Source organism: Anopheles coluzzii, chromosome 2 (assembly GCF_943734685.1).
Source record: "Anopheles coluzzii chromosome 2, AcolN3, whole genome shotgun sequence".
Lineage (NCBI taxonomy): Eukaryota > Metazoa > Arthropoda > Insecta > Diptera > Culicidae > Anopheles > Anopheles coluzzii.
The window spans coordinates 38075143-38092753 of record NC_064670.1 but is presented as its reverse complement, the minus strand read 5'-3'; the positions used below and the strand labels follow the sequence as shown (position 1 = coordinate 38092753).

The 17611-nt window shown below is 45.0% G+C and overlaps 2 protein-coding genes across 2 annotated transcripts in view; both read right to left on the bottom strand.

Annotated features, from left to right (window-relative positions):
- The window catches only part of LOC120950920 (uncharacterized), a 34446-nt gene extending 32455 nt beyond the window's left edge, over positions 1 to 1991 (bottom strand). Inside the window, exon 1 of the mRNA XM_040369336.2 lies at positions 576 to 1991. Coding sequence (XP_040225270.2) covers positions 576 to 1125 — 550 coding nt within the window. The 5' untranslated portion in view covers positions 1126 to 1991. The remainder of the gene's footprint in view (positions 1 to 575) is intronic.
- A 1747-nt stretch (positions 1992 to 3738) lies between these two features.
- Positions 3739 to 14941, bottom strand: LOC120951885 (zinc metalloproteinase-disintegrin-like berythractivase). Its single transcript, XM_040370876.2, has 4 exons — positions 13524 to 14941; positions 6969 to 7290; positions 6675 to 6885; positions 3739 to 5766 (listed from the first exon to the last, which is right to left on the bottom strand). The coding sequence occupies exons 1-4, from the start codon at positions 13696 to 13698 to the stop codon at positions 3928 to 3930; spliced, it is 2547 nt and encodes an 848-aa protein (XP_040226810.2). The 5' UTR covers positions 13699 to 14941; the 3' UTR covers positions 3739 to 3927.
- Positions 14942 to 17611: the final 2670 nt, after the last annotated feature.

Genomic DNA, 17611 nt, shown 5'->3' with positions numbered 1-17611 from the left:
ACAGGAATTGACATTCGATAAAGTAAACACAGCGCACTGGGAGTCCCCACAGGGACCCAGACAAAGCCGTGGGCGAGGGGATGTTTGCAGGATGCATTTGACTGCAGCACATCCGTTTGTCGAACCCGTGTTAACAAAAACACGATGCAGATGACTTAATTCAGGGTCATCCCTGAATGTGGTGCCGCTGCTTTCTTGGCGTGTTAATGCCCGATTGGTAAACACAGACACCAACACACGCACACACACGCACTGCACGTGGAACACGCATTGCATTACTATTCAGAGACAGTATTCTGGAATAATCGTACTCTTTCGTTCGAGGGAGGAAGTTCGTGTGTATGTGGGGTCAAAAGTTGACGGTTGATAATCGAAAGCAAGGCATCCGGTCGTCGCTCGAATACGAATACACACGCACACACCCATCCTTATCATTTACATCTGTGAGCGAATAGTACAACTAGGACATTAACGATGATCATACGCTGTCGATCACCCGTTCTAACAGTAAAACATAAAAATAATTTGTGCAAGAAAGCAATCCAAAAAAGGGATAAATGTTGAGAGTGGTTTACCTGTGCCAAAATTCTCCTGCACCATTGCACGACCCGCAGACGCCACCGGCTGCCAATAGTGGTGATCCGGCTTGATCGACAGCGGCGTTGCTGCAGCCAGCGAAACGAGATGCAGCAACACCAAACCCACACAGCAGGCGCTGACCAGCGCGTTGCGTCGATGAACGATCTTTCGCTGGGGTGGGCTGTAGAGAAGCCCCCGTTTTCCCGTTTCCATAGCAATACCGTACGCCTGTAGGTTGATGCGCTGCGTTCGCTCGCTACGTTGCCGTAGATGGATGGTGCAGCATTTTCTTCGCTTCCTTCGGCGTTCATCTTCGTCGCCGGTCGGTCGCTGTTGCTGCTGCCCGGCCAGCGGCGGTCGTCGACATGGCTTAACGCTTAGCTCTACTTCCAGCTGGGCCTGCTTCGAGGTGCAGGGCGACTCGCTGTAACATGCCGCCGTTCGTCGACTGCCCATGCGGCTGTACGCCGCGCGTACGCTGCATCGATCCGTATCCATTGTGTTTTCACGAAATTGCACCCACTGCACACAGACAGGCAGACGCATCCGGATCCGCACTACTATTGCGCTACAACGAACTGCACAGCGGAAACGATTGCATTCTGCCGACCACGCACTTCTTCAAACACGGTTACCGTTGCACATCAGCAACCTTCTTTGCGCTTCTGCCCACAGAACAAACCACCACACACAAACACACAGGCGCGCGCTCGCGCAACTGTGCACACTGTGCGGTAAACAATGCGCTTCGGGGAGCTACGCAACTGCTACTATGAAGAGCTTTTCGTTTGAGGCGTTTCCGTGCACTGCTCCCGGTATTTGACACGCAGCTTGGCTACTGCTGGCTCATGGGCTCGTGGAAGGAACAAAAGAAAAATAGACCCACACTCACAGCACGCACGCACGAAACACTTTTACCACAAACATATCAGCGAACGCATTGCGTTAGCGCAAACGGAGATAGCAGCGAGCGGGAGCGATTATGAAAAAGACACTTCGATGTGAACAAACAACACCACTGCACTTCAGAGAACGGAAACAAAGGAGGCCGCACTTCAGCGTGAGCCCCCACAAACATGGGCAGGAAATAAATCGACACACAATTTGGACCAAAAAAAACGCGAAACGAGCTTGTGCCCCCGACCAGCGGCAGAAGAATCGCGAGTCGAAACAAATAAAACACAACTACTCTTCACGCGAGTACTAGAACTTAGGGCGACGGCTTCCTAGAGAGCAAAATGTTGGAGGAAAATACGCGCAGCTACACCCATCCGACCGTTCTGTTCCAGTTGGTGAAAAACAATAACAAAACAACTACTTCAGACGTTGTGGTCGTCCACTTGCGGCCAAAACGGTGATGCCCATAGTGCTTTATGGCCACGTAACAGGCGTTGCTGGTTGACAGGCTGAATTGCGAGCGAAAGAAAGGGAATGATTTTTTTCATTTGGATCTCTGCAGACAGGGCTGATTTGTCGTTGTCTGTTCGGTTGTTGAAAGATTTGGAAATAACATTTTGATATTTTTTTTAATTTAAGGAGGAAAGGTTCAAAAAGGCCATACTGCTTATACATTTTGACGTTATTTTGTACAAAAAAAATTAAATATGAAATATGAATATGTAGAAATTATTTAATGTAAGGCGTTTTGAATAAATTTGATGATTTATGGATTTTCAATTTGTAGATTGCATTTTTAATAGAATAACAATGTGCCGTATTAATATTTGGTGAAATAATTTTAAATAAAAATGTTCAAATTTCTTCAATAAAAATTTGAGAAAATAACAAAGTTCCATAGTTTGTTATGTTTGTTACATTTGTCCATAGTGCCACAGTGAACAAAACTACAAACTGTCAGTGTAAGCTAGACATAGAGAGAGAGATAGTATGTGAGAGAGAGGACCTATGCAATATGAAGCGAAACAAAAATAGAGAGATGAAGAAGCATAAGAACTGAGGTAACGGCTTTACGTTACTAAGCGTTACAGTTGTTCTTCTTACCGTTCGTCTTGTCTTTCTTTTCTTTGTAGATCATCTTGCTGATCTACGAAGTATATCATTTCTCTCGTGGATCAACACCCTTGTAAGGGTTTTTAGAGCCATTCTCTATTATATTATGCATTTTTTTCATGGGAAATCATGTTTTGTATAGTTCTAGAACAGTTTTTGTATTGCACCAAAACTGTTGTCGAGTTAGTTAACTAGTATGGTAGTAGAATTAGTTGCTGGGTCGGATGATGTAGCGTATCGGTTCCTGGATAGGTACAGAGTTGCGTTTCGATCCTAGACTGAAACTAGTGGAGATACATTTTTGGGACCAAAATAAAGGTACAAATGATTTTAGTATCAGTTCCTAGATCGAAGTTCAGAGTTATGATATGCTCCAGGTACTAAATGGGTACAGCATCAGCTCTGCAATTGATTGAAAAATAGTTCCAGAATTGATGTAGGTTTGAGATCAAGGGCCGGTAAATGATCAGGCTCAGTTCTAGGAACAATACGAGATCAGCATTAGTTCAGGGTTAATGTTCAGGACCAGTTCCAGTGCCGGTATGGGTTAAATATTAGTTCGACGAACAATAAGAGTTCAGTTACACTCTTGGTAGTGGTTCAGAATCAATCTCTTTTGATATGCTCCGTAAATTGCCAGGACTAATGGGAGTAAACTTAGCACCCAGAAATTTATACAAATCTTTACACTTAAAACATAGTCATATAAACCAGGGGTCTCCAAACTTTTCAGCTCGCGGGCCGCATTGCTTCAAAAATAATTATGTTGAGGGCCATTTGACGCTACCTTTAACTGATGAGTGAACGTTTAAATCTCGTTTTTATAATAAAATTACCAACGATATTTGTACATTTTTGTGTTACTATAGCTTGATTTTTGTCTGAGAAAAGTAAAAAATACATTTTAATTTTAAAAATTCATAATAATGAAATATTTATATTAACTCTGGCAAAGTCATCGTGGGCCGCATTATAAGCTCTTGCGGGCCGCATGGGGCCCGCGGGCCGTAGATTGGAGACCCCTGATTTAAACTAATAAAAATAAACATTAGTTATACTCACCGTTCAACTTTTTCAAGGCACATCACTCAAACTCAAATTTTGTTGTTTCGGATAATAAAGAATTCGACAACACGTACACACACGCTCTTAGTACCTTTGATGATCCTGAACATTCCCTTATCAGATATGACTAGAAAGGATGGGTGTGTTCTTTTTATTGCCTTTAGTGTCTTACACATTAGTCTTATGGTTAAAAATGGGACGAAGACGACATTAAAAAGAGAGCTTCGATTATTGTTCGTTGGTAGTATTCGTTTGAGCAAACCGGAAGCCACGCTAAAACGGTCGCTGTCGATGGACAGGGACTGGTGGAAGTGGTGCATGCCGCTGAATGGTCGGAACGATCCGGTACTCGATCGTTAGTGGTGGCTCACGGCCATCTTGCTGGGATCGAGGCACCGCTAGCACGCGTACGCCCGATCCTGTTCCCAGCTGCTCCCAAGAAGTTCCTCCACCGATCGGTCGGTACTGCTGATCGTCGCTAATGTCTCGGGTGGACGAGTGGTACTTGGGTAGGGATATATCGCGAGACGCAATTGGGGTAGCCGTTTTGATCGGTTCCCGCATACTAGTACCACGCACTCTGCACGGACGGCCCCAGTGCCCCCGTCCCCAGTGTGACGGAGCGAAGCCACCGTTGCGAAAGCTTCGAATGCAGACGGCCACTAGCAAAAGCAACACCGTGCAGCCCAGCAGCGTGAGCACCGCAAACGTTAGCAAGTCACGCCAAAGCGCCGTCTCGGTAGAGGCTGGTCCACTGTCAAGCGATCCTCCAACGCCCTGATGCTCACAGTACGGCGGATCGTATCCTTGTTGGCAGTGGCAATGTCCTTCACTGTTGCACACCCCTCGTCCAAAGCAGCCGTGCGCACACACTTTACCTCCGATGCCCCACGCGTTCAATCGTTCGACACTTTCACACCGCTGTCTGTAACACATCCGCCCCTCGCCGCACGGTGACCCGTCCGGTACAAAGGCCGGATGGCGGCCCTGTCCCTCGCCCAGATCGACGTACGCCGAACGGCACAGCACGTGCCGCATCGTCTCATTGCCCTTCTGCACACTGTACCGCGAGTCACCATTGTATTCGCCCAGCTCGAGCTCCTCGTCCGCTTTGTGATGGTGGCAGAACAGCAGCCCACACTGCACATCCGCCGGCGCACACTTGCGGAAGCTCTCGGCCGGCCGGCCCTCGTACCCGCAGTTACCGTACTTGATGCCCTTCGCATTCGCCTCGTAGCACGCTTCGCTGGCCGCATGTCCCGAGGGTCCCCAGAGCGCCCTGCACTGGTCCGTTCGCGTCCGACACCGGCCCGCCATACAGTGTGCCTCCCCGCCGGCACACGGTTCCGTATCGCGCCGATGCACATCCGGCGGGCAGTACTCCGACCGCCCGGTACAGTACTCGGGCAGATCACATTCGCCTCGCTGCCCCCGGCACGGTGCGGCCGGTTCGCGCAACTGGCACGTCTCCAGATCACAGCACTCGCCCGTCGCACACTGGGCACCTTCGCGCAACCGGCACGTCCGTGCGTCGCAGCACCGATTCTCGCAGGCCTCCTCCAGCCCACAGTCGCACTCCTCGCCCGACTCCACGAACCCATTGCCGCAGCTCTCGAACGCCAGGTGGGACGGGCGGTTCGATAGGCAGTGATGCAGCCCACGGCCGAGCGCTGTCGAAAGCTGCTGCAGGCTACAGTTACTCCAGTGCTGCAGCGTAAGGCCCGTCACCGTCCGCGTCATGATGCACTTCCGATCCGGACAGGCACAGTCGCCGTCCTCGTCGTGCTCCATCGTGAAGCTGTGGCCCATCTCGTGGGCCAGCGTGCTCGCCTGTACGCCCACATCGTCCGTGTGCACGCGCACGATTGCACCTGAGCTGCGGTCCGAGCACATGCCGCCCACTTTGGCCTTGCCGATTACATTGTCCTTAAACTCGATCGTCGTCAGCAGCTGGGCATGATCGTGTGGATGATCGTGCAACAGTACGCTGGACCGGTAAGCCAGAAAGCTGTTCAGAGTTTCTTCTGCACGCGTCGACACGTTGATGCGGTCCGTATCCTTCCACACCACGACGTCTGTGAGAGCGATGTAGATGTTAAGAGGATTGTAGAGCTGAGGGAGAGAAAGAGAGATAGAGAGATAGATAGTGAAAATCCGTAGCATTTGGCTTGTTCCGTTTCTTCAAAATAATGTTTGAAGTTAGGGTAAATATTAACTACAATGTTTTGGGCACCTAAATCTGTTATCCCATTGACTCTGTAGGACTGAAACATACTCTTTAACCGAAAGACAAATCTGAACAATAGCTCAAAGCAACCTGGGGTGCTAAGCAGTGCCTCGTTTCAAATTTTGTGAATGTATTATTTAATTCTATCTAATAATTTGTATAAACAATCTAGCAAGAGCGCGCCAACATTATTTATTAGCGGTATAAGTACTGTAGCGGTTCTTGAACTGGGACAGGGTCACGATCAGTTCCATGACTCTGAGATTGATTGAAGTGTAGATAGTTGTAGTGAAGTGTAGAATCTGCCAGGAATGGTATTGGAGCAGGATCCAGGTTCTAGGAACGAAATGAGTTCGGTATTAGTTCCAGAACCTTTATTGGTTTCAAATCAGTTCCAGATTGATTAAGTATTAGTTCCAGTTCAGGTTCTGGATTCTTGCTTAATTCCAGGACCGAAGTGATTTCAAGATCTGTTCCAAGACCATTCCATGAGTTCGCGACCTGTTTTAGGATCAATATCAGTTCAGGATTAGTTTCACCGGTGTAGGTTATGGATCAATTCTAAGCCCAGTATGGATTTAGGATCCTCATCCAGACCGTTCAGTTAAAGATCCAAGATCGATATGAGTTGGGAATCAATCCAGGACTGGTATTTTCAGGGTTCAGTACTATTTTTTATCAAATTGTACAAATTTGGTATACCATTTTCCTGAACTAGTATCTTCGAATGCTGTTCTAACCGTTCCAAACCTAGCTATCATCTATTGCTTCCTGGGTACAGTCCCATACTTACCATATTGATATGGTTAACGAGACTGGCACAGTAATGATACACCTGCCACATGTCCTGGTCCAGCTTTCGGAACAGCGAATTGTCGGCAACCAGCAGCAGCTCAACGTAGCTTGAGTGAGCGTTTGCCTGATACGGACCCTTGATCGTGCTGAGATGATTCCGTTTGGTACGCTGCCGTCCAACCAGCGGTCGGCGTTGCGGATCTTTCAGTCTGGTTATGGTTACACAAAACAAAGCAAATACAGTAAACAATGAAAATTTTTCAATAATTGCACACATTCTACCACGCGTTACCTTGTTAGAAAATGAACCCCAGCGGTGGCATTGTACTCGATACGGAACGTTCCTTCCGGTAGGCGTACCGTCCCCCGGATCCGGCCATCACAGCTTACAAGTTCGGTGCTCGTTCGATCGTCGTTGTGTCGGGTGTGGGCTCGCGTTGCCTCCCGATAATACTGACAGTCGGTGCCGGCTGCCGGCCGACTGTGACTCTGGATCAGTGGCACAATGGTGACCTTGCCACCGTGGTTGTAGGTCAGTGTGGCAGTGTCCTGCTGCTGGGACGGTACCAGCAGAGGATAGATTGGATTAGCGACTCCTTCGCCGGCGCTGCTAGCTGCAAGAGGGTGTGGAATCAATTTGAAGGTAAATTAAAAAACACACAGCTCAAGAAGACATTTCAGTTTAATTGCAAGAGTTTAAGAATGTAATAAAAACCACCCTGTCGATTAAGCAGCTCACATACTCGTGTTTGAGTTGGTGGTTTGGAGAAGAAATGCGAACAAAAGGGGGAAGGAGTGGAGGAAAGTTTTACATGGAATGTAAGCTTTTATGATGCTGACATGTGTGCAAAGTTAAAGCTCAGTTATGAAAATGGGCACACAATGAGAATTTTACTAATTTTACAATTTAAATCTGTTTTATGTAAAAAATCATATTTCAATAACCAGCTTTGCATAAATGAAGCTTCATTGTCCCTTAGTGCCTTAGTGCCACATGGCTGCCCCGTGCGTGACTAGCACAAACTTGGTCGGTGCAATTTTCACATTTAGAAAACTGGAGCTGCCAAACTGTGAACCTCCGAACCGGCACTATGTCACCGATAAAGTGGAGACTTAAGCCAACTGCTAGCAGCAAGACGAACAACAACAACACCAACAACAAGTAAAACCTCGAACTACGTTCTGAGCTCTTTGTTGTCTATTCGGTCGCCTGCAACGACGAGCCTGGAACGGTGTGGAAACAGCTTGCATTCACCGCCTTTGCATCATACGCCCCTTTCCCCGTGCGCACTGCGTGGCTAAAGTTTTATTGCAGTTTGATGATTGCGAATGCGAGCGCATCGAATGGTCGGGTTTGGTGAGACAAGGGTGCTTCTCTCACGCTGAGAAGTGCGAGCGTCCATGCATGAGATGGACTGCTCACTACACGTGAAACGTGAGCAGAGCGGGAGCGTGAGTTGAGCGACACTCATCGCACCGGGAGGGATTTTCTGATTCGCAATCAGCTGTTTTGCAACCGATGGGGAGACGTGGGTAGGATAGAAAACGGACGAGACAAAGCAGATTGAATTACGTACAAACTAACCGAAGAGCAAAAAAAGACACCCCGACGGCTCATAAAATCGAGCAAAAAACAATCAAACCAAAAAGCGAACCCCCAATTGTGTATAAACAAATCGTTTTCTGAGACAGACTTTTGTTTTTTTTTTGTTGCACCGTGTGTGTGTGTATCTTGTCCACAGTTGTTTCACGCGCGTTAGCACAGTTAGCGTCAATGGTATGGAGACGCCAAGTGTTATGAATGCACTTCGATTGATTTGAGATTTGCCACGCGGGAGAGGATGGGTGGGTGGTGCATTTAATGTTGTGCTACATTTTCGTTGCAGTTTAGGTCAGTTTTATTGCCCTGATGAAGGCACGCAAACGGGTAGAATTGACTTCTTTTTTTTTTTTTTGCTGTCTGGCGTGGGCGAAGATTTGAAACAGGAGGTTCTATTTTTGGGAGTTTTTTTTCAGTGACATGGCCGTTAAGTAGACATTGTCTGGCAGAAATAGGATCTAAAAATGTTCATAAAACGTTTACATACGTTTAAAAAGATTATAAATATTATGAACAACAAGATACGCATAATGTCAGTGCACATGAAGTATGAGTTACTGATGTTTTAATCTCAAATGTTTAATATAATTCATATAAGAATCGAATATTTGATTTAAAAATGCAGCGCAAAATAAACAAATTGTAATACACAATTTGTAAAACAACGTCAGTTTTTACTACTCTTTCTGCTTCTTCGTCTTCTATTGTATCTTTGGTTAAACAAGCCTTAATATTTCAAGGAAGACCTTATGCTTCTTAACAATGTGTTCTACGTTTGGATAGAAGAGATGAAACTCTCATTGACTAACAATCTATATAGCAGTTTTCTAAATGGTCTTTTTCTAATTTTCATAGTCACAGTTTGCTTTTGCTTCCCATCAGTATAAGCACTAACATGTTCACCAACTCTACTTGTCCGATGATTCAACCTGTCTAGGTCAGCAACGCCTACACGGCATCACACACTCCACAGTATGGCTAGAATAGAATACGCAGAAAAATGTTACAAACAGTGCAGATCAACACCAGATGCTCCGCCAGGTCCTCCCCCCTCCCCCCTTCATGGCTAGACCGAAGACGACCGAGAAAGACGTCCTGCCGTGTTGGCAAAGTTCAAGTTTCTTATCGGCTTTGTGTCCGCCGTACCGTAATGACTGTATGACGACTGTACGAAACTTTCTCTTTGCGTGCTTGTTCGTCCGAATCGCGTCTCATTACGCGCGCGAAGCGGCTGGCTAGAAGACGCCGTCTAGCCCAATCGTCATGTGCAGCACGTGCTTTTTCCGCCGCCTGCCTCGATCCCTTGTGCGCCTTTGACGGACGCTCACGTACTATCAAACCAATTCAGAACAAAAAAAAACCACACAACCCATATTTCACCCACTTATTCGCGCTCGCGCGCAGCCAGCACAAACAGCAAAGTAGAAAAGAAAGACAGATCGTCCCTTAGCGAGAGCAGATAAAACAACAGCTGATCGTAAACCATTCGTGCTTGGGGAGAGAGCTTTGATTGCAGCGAAGTTTAGTGTTTGCATTATCAATATTGTTATTATCCTGCTGCTGCTGCTGCTGCTGCTGCTGCTGGTGCTGCTGAGCGAACAAGTTGCGATGCGGGGAGCAAAGAACGAAAACACATTCCACGCTTCAGTTCTTTGCGGAGTCAATAAGTTCGGGCGAATGAATTTGTTGGTTGCTTTCGCGCAAATGAAGGCACCAGCACCAGCTGCTTGCCTGCTGTCCCTTGTCCCTTTAAGGGGGTGGATGGATACAACAACAACAACAGCAAAAAAGCAGAGTACTACTACACCAAATATCCCTGCGGTCGAAAGGACCGCTTTTGGGAGTGCAGCTGGTGACATTCAATGTGTTGGCAGGCAGGGCGTTGTGAGCGTTAGCTTTACATTCCAAGCAGCAGATGGCCAACTGCTCCTTGCGGACTCGGTGTCGGCCCTACTAGCAATGAGAATGAAAAAGTGTATGACTTTCAGGCGAGGGGCATGTAGAAGCATGGGGAGACGGTTGGAAATTCGCGGAATTGCTCGGAGGCGCGAGCGTGTTTTGGTTTCTACACAGTTTTTGCACTCACACAATTACACATGTGTGAATGTGTGCGTTCACTTTCAGCCTGCGCGCTCAGTTTGGTTTTCTCGCAGCGGCATGCGGGTATCGGTGTCTCGCTCGCACTAGTGCAGCGAGTGTTCCTCTGTGCGCTCCCCTTCTTGCCACCACACGAAATCGACAGTTCAGCTCAAGCGTTCGCCGTGAAAGGCTGCGCGCGTGTTAGCCTAAGTCCCGGGCGATCGAAGTTTCGCTAAGTGTTGAAGTGTTGTGCACATTGAAATGAAGCTGCGCTTATTTGTTATCATTTATCCTAAATGTGTGATTTGCGTTGCTTCATTTTAATATTTGTTTGCTGTATTGAACATCAACAACGGTATCCATGCAGTTAGGCGACTATTTTAAATACGGCGATTTTTTTTATATAAATAATGTGTGTGATTTTGTGGCAAGATTGTGTGAAGCTATGTGTGAAAATGCCCCTTTATTTGCAATAAAAGTGATAAAATATAAACCAAGTTTGATGTGTTCAAGTTTTTGTTTTGATTCGGGTGCACCAAGTCCGAATGAAGGAAAGCGCACAGCGCGCTACGAAAGAAACGAGCGGGAGGGGGTGTCAGTCCAGCGCAGCGCAATTCGCTGGAATCAAGTGGGAGGGGGTACCAGTTCAGCGCTGCGCAAGCCGAAAGAAACGGGAAGGAAGGGGTATGAGGAAAATACGATGAAACAGCGCGAGCGAGCGTTCTTTACAGCGAGAGCGCCTCGTGTATTTTAAAGGCAAGCAAGAGAGCGCATTCTCTCCGTGGTAGCGCTCCATTCGCCATTTTTAATTTCGAGCCCAAAACAACGGACTTTGGATCCGATCTTGGGCCGGGCCCCCACCGCGTGTTTCTACCTACCCCTCGCCTGAAAATTTCGTTCTCTTTGTCTGTCGGGGGTGGCGATGATGATAGAGTGAGTGTAAGCCCCCAGAGTTTTGGACACTTCTTTTTTTTTTGTTTTGTTTCAACTGTTGGAAACACTTTTCCCGAGAAAATGTGTCAATGGCAGCAACGGCAGCACGGGCCAGTAAGTTTGCGTTCGAGTGTTGATGAAATGCAAACCCTCCCAGCGGAGGCGCCCGGTTGGCTGCCCGCAGCATAAGCGCTTCAAAGGGTGTGTGTGTGTGTGTTGCAGTCGAGTTTCGGCAATCGGTTTCGGTGTAAATCATCCATTGCGTGGATGGTACCGAGATGCCACGAGCGGGGGTAGGCCGTCGTCTGCAAACCATCAGCTGGCCACTTTAGGTGCTCTGTGCTCGAGCCGTACTTGAGATACGCCAAAGATGAAGATGGTTTTAATTTTAGCTGGCCTCTTGTTCAAAGACAAACGTCCGTTAAAGGCGCATCAGATCAGAGAGAGGTGCTGTAAGAACGGTGCTGGTGTGTTTGTGTGAGTGAGTGTTCTTTCTTCTCTCCCATCGGCTTCATTACTCATCGGGAAGGCCTATATCGGGTCGCGTGGTGCACTTGTGTATGAAACAACAGCACCGCACCGGAAACGGTAGTAACCCCTCTTCCCCGCCACACCACTTCAGTGGCACTTCCGGTACGAACGGCATCATTAGCATAATAAAATAAGGAGAACTCAACGGTACCGGTTTGAATGGCATCGGGTTTTGCTAGTTGGCGAGATAAAGATCGTTGCTGATTGTAAACGATCGATCACATATTGAAAACAAAGTATAACCGATTTAAATAAAATTAATTTAAATTACTAGAAATTGCTCAAAAGGAAGCATTTGAGCATTTTAATTGTACTTCGTGTACGTAACAAAAATTGATATCAATAAAGCACGATATGTTATATGTAATATATGTAATATGTAAAAACATATTATGCACACGAATGTGCAAAACCTCATCGGCTCCTACTTGGAGTAAACATAATTTTGATATGAACTAGGATACAGTTGGTTTTCGTTGAATAAAATGTATTTATTAGTTTAGTAGTAATAATATCTCGAATTATAATTTGATATATTATATATGGCCGGTCTAGTGGTAGAGTCGTGAACGCGTACGACTTAACAACATGCCCGTCATGGGTTCAAGACCCGAATGGACCGTGCCCCCAAATTAGTGGTACAGGCAGACCTTGACCGACAACGGTTATTGTGCCAAAAGAAGCCGAATATAATTTGATTTATTTGATTTTTTTATTAGCACCATAATCATTAGATAAGTAAATGGTCTATGAAAAAACCCCTGATAATTATTTGTTTGTTGTTGTAGTGAATTTTTAAAATGCTCTTGAAGAAATGATTTATTATTTCTATTATTTTATTATGACTCGAAGTTTTGGATTTATTATTTAAATATTTTTAAAACACATTTACTTGGATCTCCTATGGTACATGCTATTTAAGGAAGTCTAAGTGACTTTATTGAAGTGAGTTCACCAAGTCTAAGTGACTTTATTGAAGTGAGTTCACCATATTTGAAGAAATATAGCAAAAATTTGCATGAAAAATTATATAGAAACATTCTACAAATTATTTTTTGAATATTTAAAATTTTAAATCTTTTTTGTTACAGTAAATCGAACTACTTTCGAAACTTGTTTGTAAACGATGCCTATTGCCTTGATTTCCAATGCAACTATTTCTTTAGTATTCTTACTGTACCGTTCTCTATCTATATATAGAACGGAACCCAATTAGATTCATTTATTTGTCTCTCAATCTCTGTAACGCATCCCTTGCGCGATCGAGCCAAGAGCAATGTGCAGCATCCGTTTATGTTTAATCAGTTCCAAGGAACAAAATCAATGGGCTTTCTCGTTCCTTTCCAAACTGCCTCCGTCACAGCAAGACAGAGCAAGCAAGCAAGCAGGTTGATGCTGTTCGTTCCCTGCGGTCGCCGTTGATAGTATTCGCAGTAAAGAGTTTCTTGCCTTATCGCTAGCGGAAGCTCGCACGCACCGAAAGCGAAGCACGAACCCTCAAGACCAACATGTAGCCCAACCCGACGACCCTCCCGGGTCTTTAATTCTATTACATCGCGGGAGATGTCGAGCCGGTTTTAATGAGCGTTTCTATGTTTGCACAAAAAATGAAGTAAACAAAAGCCGCGCTAATCGTAGCCAAGTCCGGTTTGATAAGAGCTGTAAATGACATGCAGCGGGGGGAAAGGAAAAATACGAACTTACCCTTGTGCGGTAGTACATTTCCATCGATGCCATCATCGTGTCGAAGGTGATGATGATGTGATTGATGATTTTTTAATCCTTCCAATGGTATTGCCACTAACAGTAAGAGCAGTGACGCTATCGCTAACGATCGAACTAAGGCTAGCCTTCCTATTGCCCTACTTGCGGTGGCCATATTGAATGGGGTATGCGGTGCAGGGATATGCAGCCGGCCGACTATCGGGTAACTATCACAGAAACTATCACGCGCTCGCGCTTCCTTGAGGCAGGTTTGGTTATGCACGGCGTCTTCTCACGTGTACGGGTGTCGATTTCAGAACGGGCACAAGCACAAAATCGTGCTAAGGTCGCTTCATCCGAGCCGCTCGAGCAGTCCACGAGATGTCGAACGTCACTTTTGATTCGGCCATGGGATTGGATTGACCACCCGTACCCTCTAACGCCTTCCTCCCCAAACACTTCGACTATGCTAAACCCTTCACATGGAAGCGTCCCTTTCGAGCGTCGCGTCGCGTGCACTAACTAACCCACTTAGCGTTTGCCCGCTTGGTGCGTGTCGTCCACGGTTAACCAAACGGGCGACACACCGATGCCAAAAATTGTATTTTCACCGGCCAACACTGACCGCGTTTCTTTTAATAAACTGTCGCGCGAAAAGTGGCGGGTTCACTACTGTTGCTTCTACACGTTTCGCTCTTGCGTGCCGGTGAGGTAGGGGAGTTTTCCGCCTATGCTACCGTTTACACCATTTCCCAGCACCGCTTTTGAGCGAATATGCTGCACTTCGCGTAATGTTAGAACGTTATACCCGGTCTTCTTGGATGAGAAACGTGCGCTCGGCGTGTGTGAGCGCTACTGGTGCCGCGTCCAGTTGCAGTAAGACTGAGCATGAGAACGGACGTGTCGGTCGGTGTCGGCCTGGATAGCAGACGACTGCGTCTGGTGTATCGCGACCCCCCACGCCATGGGTGCTTTCGTGCCCTTTGTGAACCTTTTCACTGTTTGCAAGGATCGGTAACCCTTCGGAAACCCGAGGCATTAGCGAACAGCGCTCGCGACTGGATGCTCCATTCACACAGCTGTCCCCAAATCATGGGCACGGTCGGAGAGATGGCAGACCGTCGCGGCATGCAGTGAGCATAAGCTACAAGTGCTGGGAAAGATAAAAAAAGCTAAACTTGCTCGTCGCACACACATGTTGTGTCTTGCCCCGTCACATCCCTCCCACTTCATGATTTACTTCTAAAACATCACGCATTTGCTGCTGCTGGTGATGCTGCTGCTGCGGTATACCCATACTGGGTAAGGCATCTCGGTCCTAAAATGGGGCGAATGAGCCACCGCCGGATGTCGAATCTGTCTCATGCTGCACACAAGGCACTTGTCTCGCAGAAACTCCCCCCCCCCCCAGCCGACTGTCGAGTGTGCCACATGTGCCGCATTGTGCCTAAACCCTGCGTTTTCTGATCGTCGTTCGATGATCGATTTTGCAAAGAGCAGGCGGAGAAGCAGCGGACAGCCCGTCTATGGCGGTCTTTGATCGACGATTGCAACTGCAACAACTAATTAAACCGTTCTGTGTGCACGCCTTTTTTCATTTTATGCTACAGAATGCGTGCGTTAGATTATATTTTTAGACTAGATGAGTCTGTAACAGCAAAAATGGTAGAAGTTGTGAGAGTAGACGTATATTGAAAAGAATATCTATCTTCAACGCTCAACAACGATAGGACTACTAAACAGTGTTCATTTAAGCTGGGCCTTATTAAATTTATGGTTGATCTCAGGCTGTACATAAGAACAAAACGACACCCCTGGGTAGAGTAAATTTTAAAGGTAAAATATTTTAAAACTTTACATATAACATGCATATCCAATTGCAAAGCTCTATATAAAACCAAGTGATTAAAATTAGGTTAAAATTAACGTGTACTATTATGCTATAGTAGCTGATTTCAAATATATAATTAATTTAAAAATAAACAGCTCTTGAATCACTTTAGAAAATATTCCAAATAATTTTTATCACTTCGAGTGCCCGACCATTTTTGTTTATTCCGGGGTCAGATTTAGTGCCAAACCCAGGGAAGTGTCACTGAATATATATAAACAATCTAAAAAATGATGAAAATAATGATTTTTTATACAATTTAGGTTGCTTTCTTGTTATATTTTCATTGTTTTGCTTTTGACCATTTAATCACAAAAATAACAGTTTAATGTTATGCTAAGTTTTTTTTTTCAACAGGATGCTACATTGAAAAGCGAACAACGTATGTTGACATTTAGATAATATTTTAACTAATATCTGCTGTACATTAGACGGTTTGAAAACTCACATTATAACTAAAATATATGTGGCTGCACTACATTTGAACAATCAAATTGTTATTTTACATTTATATTCTTGATTTTCGACCATTCATGGGTATTTATGAATTATTCTATAAAAAAGTAAAACATAAAAAATTTCCAAAACAGCATACATTACAAAGTTATTTAATTTTTTGTTGATCTTGTAGCTTGATCATGTTAATCATAATGTTGATAATGTTAATCATTTCATGATAATACGCCCAATATGTTACAAAATATTAATAATTATTATTCCTCAATTATTCAACAAATCAATTATTCTTGGCTATCATATATGATAGTCATGGCATCCCAAGGAAACATAACTGGCTATCATATATCACCATGCCGCTCAAAGTGTTATAGATGAATTTAAAAATAATTAAACGATTTCAAGGTTCCCGTAGTACACGGATGCATTTTTCCAGCTGTATAGTATATTAATAAAAGTTATTAATGTATGTACCCAAAAACAGTGTTTTTTTATTTTTGCTGTAAACTGTTGCAATTTAAAAAAAATTATTGAACAAATGTAAGTATTCAAGAGAGGTGCAAAATATTTCTGAAAAAAAACTCATAACATGACATTTTTGAGCATGTTTAACATGACATCATTATCGTCGCCATCGGCTATTTTGTAAAAAAACTTCAAGATATCAAAAGCTTTCACGTGTTATTATTTTATTTAAGTGTTATAAGCTGTGGGGTTTATAATATTCAGCTTACAGCAAAATGGCAATGTTTAAAGTATTTTTATGTTTATGTTATAAAGTATAATTATCATATTATTTTTAAGTATTTTTCAATATTATAAAAAAGTCATTATTTTTTTTAATCAAAAACGGAAGACAAGTGCAACAAGTGCAACAAGTGACTTCTCGCCTGATGAAACATTCCATTTGTTAGATTGTAATTGTGCAATGAATCACGGTAATTTCTAGCTGCGCTGAGTCACATACTGGGAAATAATTTCCTTTTGTGTTTTATCATTGTGCAATTATTAATCAGTCGACAGTCATTAGTAAAGAGACAATGTGAATATGGCACATTGAAGTCATCGAAGTCATCGTAAACATTCTCTTTTTTCGATAGTAACGTTAATCTTTTTAAGAACAAATAAAAAAGTAAGCCTTTTTGGCCACCAATACAGACAACAAAGAAATCTCGTCTCGATGCAATGAAATTGATCCTAAATAAGCAAACTGCTCGATTTGAATTCTGCATCATACTACCTACCCTACTACCGGTACGATTTAAATACTCTATAAATCGGGTCTGCTGCCGCATTAGCGAGTAAGACAGTAAAAGGGTAAAAGAAAACCCCCCCACTAGAAAACCCTCGCAAATGAAGCTACTTTTAGAAGTCAATAAACTTGTCTGGCCCCCTCCCTCCTCGCGCACTAAAGCCGCAGCAAACTTATCGCCAAGAAAAGGGGGGGGGGGGGGGGAAGAAGCGCACAAGTACTTCCCCGTACGCGATTCCTTAAAATGCACCCGAGCATCGTCTAACACAGCGAGGCACGCAGGCTCCTGCTTCTCGCCGTGTGCGAAGAGAAAGACAAGAACGAACGAATAAAATTACCACCACCGCAAACGACGATCCGCGCGCGTACTCGCGAGCAGGAAATGCAGTGTGCGAAGCTGCAATCAATCGCGAAACCACCCAAATCCACCCCCGACGGCGGCCGACCGACCGACCGTCACTAGGACAGCGTGGAAGGCGGGAGAGTCTT

Coding starts and splice junctions, on each gene's coding strand:
- LOC120951885 (XM_040370876.2), bottom strand. CDS start 13,698: ATGGCCACCGCAAGTAGGGCAATAGGAAGGCTAGCCTTAGTTCGATCG. Junction 7,291..13,523: donor AAATGTACTACCGCACAAGG/GTAAGTTCGTAT, acceptor ACCCTCTTGCAG/CTAGCAGCGCCGGCGAAGGA. Junction 6,886..6,968: donor GGGGTTCATTTTCTAACAAG/GTAACGCGTGGT, acceptor AACCATAACCAG/ACTGAAAGATCCGCAACGCC.